General features: G+C 49.0%; 1 protein-coding gene across 1 annotated transcript in view; it reads left to right on the forward strand.

The window, feature by feature from the left end:
* Positions 1–5721, forward strand: part of LOC119580182 (protein embryonic gonad-like) — a 17318-nt gene extending 11597 nt beyond the window's left edge. Inside the window, exons 2-4 of the mRNA XM_037928178.1 lie at positions 2804–2882; positions 3197–3348; positions 3544–5721. Of these exons, the coding sequence (XP_037784106.1) occupies positions 2805–2882; positions 3197–3348; positions 3544–4468 (1155 nt within the window). The 5' untranslated portion in view covers position 2804 and the 3' untranslated portion in view covers positions 4469–5721. The remainder of the gene's footprint in view (positions 1–2803; positions 2883–3196; positions 3349–3543) is intronic.
* The last annotated feature ends 1779 nt before the right edge of the window (positions 5722–7500 follow it).

Below are 7500 nucleotides of genomic sequence, written 5' to 3' on the forward strand. Positions count from 1 at the left end.
AGCTCGAGCTGTACCATCCACAGGACCGACCCCAAAGCCATGGTTGGTACTCTTGCCATTACGCTGTCATTTAATTTAGTAATTCCACATACGTCCATATTCTTAGATTCTTTAGCATATTTACATTACTTTCTCTTTTTCAAACCAACGACATAACATTTTACGGTGTATTCCAACGTTTCATTTTTTAAGGAAAATGCTCACGGCTTATAAATGACCGATTGCTCCTTCGAGTTCCGATCCAAAACAGCGAAGGCTCAACAAAATATCAAAGACGCGATGAAGTCGAGTGTTGCTCAGCTGCCCGGCGCACCCTGTAGTGTTGCCAACTTACAACTAAGTTAACCCTTCACATGCATATACATGCACTTCGCGGTTATGAATAAAACATTTCATCTTTTTTTCTGGCACGCACATTAACATGTATATAAAACGGCACCATGATTTAAAAGCACGCAGTAACGGAAAGAGCAAACGGTAAACAGCATTTCGAAGGAGATGGGCGACGCTGGGAACATTGCGAGGGACCGCGGGGGCAAGAAAATGATCAACCGTGATGTAATTTCTCGTCTTTTTTTGTTTCACTTTTTCGGGTGTTGATGGTCGTCAGATGGGCGTCCTGAGCCCTTTTTGTGCGGTGGGAATGGTGAGGTAATGGAGTAGGTGGAAGCGCGGGCGGGGTGTGGGCGGGGGTTGCAAAGGACGGTCTGGCGCGGCAATTTAGCTAGACTGTGCTAGATCATATTACTGCTTTTCCTCTGTCGTTTTCTTGTTCTGATGTTATTTTCCTTTTAACGTGAGGAAATGATGTATGTAGTTATCTCTACGCATGAGAGTAAAAGTATTCCATGACAGCAGTAGATAATGATTAAGTTTATAATATAAACGAAAAGTATAATTCACAACAGTAATAACATCAATAATGATAATAATATTAATGAAAATAATAATAATAATAATTAGTACTACTATATTGATAATGACAATGGTGATAACAATGACAACGACAATAGTGATCATGATATAACTATGCTAATCATCATTATGATTATAAACGAAACGATTAAGCAAGGGTGAGCCCTCGCCAGCGCCTCCGTCGCCCTCGAGCGAAGGGCTCCGTCAAGGCGTCCCTCCGGCCTCATAGCCACAAAGACTTTCTGGTCCATCTTGGAATCTCCTCCTCTTGTTCCTTTGTATTATGCAAACTTATATCAAGCCGAGCGAACTCCAAACCCTCTTGTTTCTTTATAATCCAATAAATTATTTTTTTCTTTCGGCATAAACGTGACCCCTCTCATCGTTCCCCCCCTCAAAAAAAAAAAAAAAAAATGCACATCATTGCAAAAACCTGTGATCACATCTCTGAACAAAATCACTCACGTTCTGGTAATACCTGGCCGGCAACCAAACCTCTCCCTTATATGTCCTTCGCTGACAGAGTTGCCAAGTCGGAAGACATTTTGTACCATACACGAGGCATTTCAAGTAAAGCACAGACTCTCTGTCGGTGTCGCTTGACGTCGCCTGCAGCTTCGAAAGCAGTGTGGCCGTCTCGCTACAGATGTAAAAAGTACGTGTTCTTTCAGTGATTTTCATTGCACTTAATTGATGACTGAATCAACACTTTCATCTCTTTTGATGATAAAGGAAGGAAGGCTTTGAAAGGAAGACTCTGGACCGTGGTATATCAGACCGAAAACAATGAATAGTTGCTGTGAATCAGGGTCGACCAATGGCTGAACAGATCACAAGTTGCGTTTCTAACGAGGAGCCATGCAAGCATTTGATTGTATTCATTAGACGAACCTAATAATCGCGTTGCAGATATTGGGCATGCAACAACATCACAGTATAAGTGTGACCCAGAATATTTCTCTTGCATTTACATGAAGTTGTTCGAGTTCCCGAGTTTCTGCTATAACGACCTCAGAGTGTGGCAACACTGCGCCCGCTCCCATATGAGGTTATCGGAAGGTATCGCGGCTACGGCCGATCTTATCTGCAGCATTTTGACCCGCTACATCTTGGGCCAGGTGACACCCCGGCGGCCCGCGTTCCCCGCCCGATGCAGGGAAACACGCATACACTTTATCGGCTGTCAGCTTGGAAGCCCCAGCATGTGACCGGCTCTGATAGACATACGCCGTTCACTTGTTTTTGCCGTTCGCGGTAGAACTGTTTAGACGCTCTGAAGACCATTCCCGGGTATTTGGCAAGTTTGGCGTGAAATATAACAATAGCTTACCAGGACCTAGATAGCATCCCAATCTCAATATGCTTCCCTTCATTTCTACTAGCTCGTGTGTATTATGATTGATTGATTCACGTATGGCAGATCAGCACAACAACAACTATTCTTAAGATCTTATTTTAAACTATAAAACACACTTTCAAAGCTATTATGAACCTTTGCGGTGGCTGCATTCTTTCACAAAGGACCAACAGGCACTTTATAGGTAATTGTGTCTCAGTGTATAAAAGTATTGTTGCCTTGGAAAGTATTTATATTATACCGAAAATTCCCTAACCACTTTATCAAGGACATAAAAATCAACGCCGACACAAAGCCTCGCGACATAAAACTCTGTATTATTTAATAAACTTCCTGAAGTCTTTGCCGGCGAGCGGAATTGGCGGAAGACGTCGCCGGAAGACATAACCGACACGTCACCGCGACAGCTTCCTCGTCGCAGCTGAGCCCGATTGACATCAATCTCACCGAGAGATTTCACAGTCAACTTACGACAGCAGGAAGTAGTCGTCACGACCCAATAGTAATGAATCTCTTCTCTTCCTTCTGCAGAATGAATCAGCTGTGCAAAGTGTGCGGCGAGCCAGCTGCCGGCTTCCACTTCGGAGCCTTCACCTGCGAGGGATGCAAGGTGCGTACCGCCTCCTGCTGCCGTTACTGTAGTCGTCATGATCCTCATTATCGCCATGCACATCATCATTATTAGTCGTAGTGGGAGTTTTGATATCATTACCACTTTTATCATCACCAATATTGCAAAGCACATATTCATTATCATTGCACTGTAGGCATCACAACCATCAGAGACGATATCTACACTGGAAGTTTTATGTTAACACGATACAGTTAATGTTTATCATTGTTGCTGATGCGATGTACCTGACACATCACCTTCCAGCTTTATCAGCCGCCAACATGTTAAGATTCCATTTCTCTTCCGCGCAGTCGTTCTTCGGCCGGACGTACAACAACCTGTCGCAGGTGCACGAGTGCAAGAACGGCGGCCAGTGCGTCATCAACAAGCAGAACAGAACGTCGTGCAAGGCCTGCAGACTCCGCAAGTGCCTTGTGGTCGGCATGTCCAAGAGTGGATCAAGGTGAGTGTCGCCTCGGAATGAGAGATGTGTGGGGTGTATTACACTATTGCCATTTTAGTAAGATACTGTCCGAAGGAACTTTTAAAATTCTTCTTATACGAACCATCTTCGTACTTCTTCTAAGGTGTGGCTGCTTCCCCTCGCAGCTGTAGGAACCGCATTTGTATGATGACTGTTTTGTCTGCTCCCGTCTAGGTATGGCCGGCGCTCGAACTGGTTCAAGATCCACTGCCTGCTGCAGGAGCAGGCAGCGCAGATCAACAACGGCCTGGACGGCGGCGGTGGCGGCGGCTCGTTCCCCGGCGCCGTGGCCGGCTCGCTCTCCCTCAGCCCCGCCTCCATGCCGGCGCTCTCGCCCGCCAAGTCTGAGGACGAGGCCAAGGGGGAGTCGCCCGCGCTGTCCTCGCCCGAGAGCTGCCTCTCCGAGACCAGCATCGACGTCGAGCCCCGGCGGACGTCGTCTCCGAAGGACATGAGCGCGGGGGAGGGCGGCGGGCGGGGGCCGGAGCGCTTCGGCGAGGGCGGCCGCCGCGACCTAGCGGGCGCCGCCGGCCTGTCGCTGTACGGCCTGCACCCCGGCCTGTCGCTCCTGCACGCCTCGCACCTATACTCGCGCCTGTATCCGCCCATGCTGTACTCCGGTATCCCGCCCTCGCTGCTCGTGCCGCCCGGCGTGCCCAGATCGCAGCCGCCGTCGAGCCCGCCCAAGGAGGCATCGGCCAACAGCCCCCGCATGTGCAGCCCGCACGCCCTCAGTCCGCGCCACCACAGCCCCCGCCCGCACAGCCCTCCGCGCCCGCTGACTCCCCCCGTGCGTCCGATGAGCGATTACCGGAGCCCTCTCGCCCCGCCCTTGGCGCTGCACCTCGGCTTCCCCTTCGCCAGGAAGCGCGTGGCAGACTCGCCCGTGGAGGAGATGCGGGCGGCCAGCCTCAGCCCGCAGGCGTGGGAGGCCACCCCCGCCCCCGAGCAGGATGCGCCCATTGACCTGAGCGTCAAGCGCCCGCGCCTCCTAGCACCCTCGCCAGGCACGCCTACGCCAGTGTCGCCGCCGGTGTCACCCGTGCTCACAGCCGTGCCCACCACCACTGCCCCCGTCGACCTCACCACCAAGGCGTGAGCGATCCGCCCGCCCGGCCCGCCCTCCACCGCCCTCTGTACATACCGCCAGCAAGGTACAAATCGTTGCTCTGAGACTCCCCTCAAGCGCTCTCCCTCGCCCGCCGCGGCGCCGGACCTTTGGCCGGCCGCACCGAATCCTGGTCTGGAACACACTTGGTCTGCTGCCGGGCCATAGCTGGGCCGCATATGGCCCGCGATTGAGGCACGTCTTGTTCGTGTATGGGCCATGTTTGGTTAGTGGTTAAGCCACACCCAGGCCACAACTGGCTGTAGACGAGTCCCTCCCGGTCCCATGGCCACACTCGTGCCCTGGGTCAGACCCGGTCCGCACTGGGCCGGAGGTGGGCCTCGGCTGCAGCTCGGTTGCGGCCGCCACACTCTCCTCGCAGAAGCTGCTTCCAGGGCGTTTCTGTTCGACAAGTATTCCCGGCGGCGGAGCCCGCGGTGCCCTGCGCGCGGCGTCCCCGCCTCCGTCACCCACATATCAGGAGCGCTAAAGGATGGCAAGGTAAGCGGGCTTGTGAACGGAACGATAGCTCACAAGCCTGCGAGTGATAAGCTGATTATAGTTCAAACCTGATCCTTTGCAGTGTTCAGCGCTGACGAGTTGGTCTCCTAGTCCTACTCACGGTATTAACGTTCATCTTCGCGAAGTCCGGTCATTTCGGCGCAAAGGAGTTGGAAGAAACTAGAAAGGTGAAGAACTTGTAGTTTCTAAGGATTCTTCATCACACTGGACTATGGATATCTAAAATTAGCTTTCCCTTCACAGTCAGAAATCACTTTAGTCACTTCCGTGAGAAGGTAGAATGAAGAGAAGTATTGGTGATTAGATATGCGGACCGTACTATCTCTGATTAAAACGAATCAATCTGATAATTAAAATATGTAAGTATTCTACCTTTCTAGAATCCGTCCTCTAAAGCGATGAGTCAGAATTAGATATATAAGAAAAGAAGAAACTAATTTAATTCTTAAGTTATCCCTCGATAAGATTGACTTTCCCTGTGTTCAGAAAGGGAAAGTGAGCCTTCTCGATGCAAGGTTCGAGGCTCCATCAGGATGTGTACATAAGATATCTAAGTTGTCTCTTTTTCATAATAGATTGTTTTATCCCGAGTGAATATTTTATCTTAGTAGAGAATTGTTTACTATTTATGTGTGTAAATGTGTATGTGTATATAACCTTGTACATACTGCAAAGGCCAGTTATTGTGAATCGCTTGTGTCCTAATAAATAGATTATTGAGATATTTTGACTTTTACTTATATACAACCTCTAGCCCGAGGGATGCGGCGAGAGAACTCTGCGGACGAGGAACTCCATACTTCAAAGAAGATCTTGAGAAGATAGGAGGATGACTCGGTAAATTGATTCGATTACAGCGCAATCACAAACGTGAACATACACACACACACACACACACACACACACACACACACACACACACACACACACACACACACACACACACACACACACACACACACACACACACACACACACACACCGACCACACACAGACACAAAGACACATACACATTCTCTCTCTTCCCCCCCTCCTCTCTCTCTGTCAATATCCCTCTTTCTCTCAATCTACCCTTCTCTTTCAATTTCTCTCTCTCTCAATCTCAATCTCTCTCTCTCTTTCAGTCTCTCTCTCTCTCTCTCTCTCTCTCTCTCTCTCTCTCTCTCTCTCTCTCTCTCTCTCTCTTCTCTCTCTCTCTCTCTCTCTCTCTCTCACACACACACACACACACACATACACACACACAGACACACACACACACACACACACACACACACACACACACACACACACACACACACACACACACACACACACACACACACACACACACCTAGAGGTAAACACACACACACATACACACTTCCTATATACAAACACATGCAAACATGAGCACACTACACATACATTCACACACACACACACATGTGTGTGTGTGTGTGTGTTTGTATACATTCTTCCATGCATCGATCCATGCATCCATTCATCTATCCATTCATCCATATATACGTACTAACATACATACATACATACATACATACATACATACATACATACATACATACATACATACATACATACATACATACATACATACATATATACATAGATAAACCATGCAGATATAATGAGTACGTGCATATATGTATACGTCCGTGCATACATACATGCATACATACATACATGGATGAATATACGCATGCTCATACACATACGCACAAACATATATACACAAAAACACGCAATATGCACAACCATACTCGCCTACACCCACACAGCATACACGCAACAAATACATCCTCATCCCTCTCTCAGTGTCATTCCTCGCATGCAACCAAGGTGGCCAGTTGTATAAATAATAATGATTGTAAAAATGAAAAGAACACCCAATAAAACTGACTTTGCCAGACGCAATGATCGGCTGACATTAAAATACAGGATCGGCATACAGCCTTCAGCCCTGTGAGTTTCATCTTTCCTCGGGGCTCTTCCTCCAGGCATGAATTCCTAATTTCTTTTGTTCTCTTCAAACCTTTCTTCCTCATATTATTTTCCGTTTCCTTCCATATCCTCCTTCCTAGTCTTCTCGCCTCTTCTTCTCCCTACTTTCCATCTCCTCGCTTCCTCCCCTTAATACTCCTTTGCCTCCGGTTCCTCCTCCGCGATCGCCCTCGCTCCCATCTGCGGTTTTCCTGCACGCATCCAGGCTTCTGCTTTGCATACGCCGTTCACTTAACACAGACAGATCAGCTGGGGGCCTCGCTCTCGTACGCGCGCGCATGCACTCCTCAGATCAATCCTCACAAAGCTAATTACAATGAAACTGAGAGCGCACGAGCGGCGAGGATGTGGCAACACTTCCTTCCTCGTTGGTAATTAAGACGAGAGGTTATATCACCGGAGTAATGGTGGGAACAGTGCACGAGGCACCCGAGGGGAGGCGGGCGGAGGGCACGCCCACAAGACACTGCAGAGAGGGCGTACCCGGGGAAAGGAGAGA

Source organism: Penaeus monodon, chromosome 13 (assembly GCF_015228065.2).
Source record: "Penaeus monodon isolate SGIC_2016 chromosome 13, NSTDA_Pmon_1, whole genome shotgun sequence".
Classification (NCBI taxonomy): Eukaryota; Metazoa; Arthropoda; class Malacostraca; order Decapoda; family Penaeidae; genus Penaeus; species Penaeus monodon.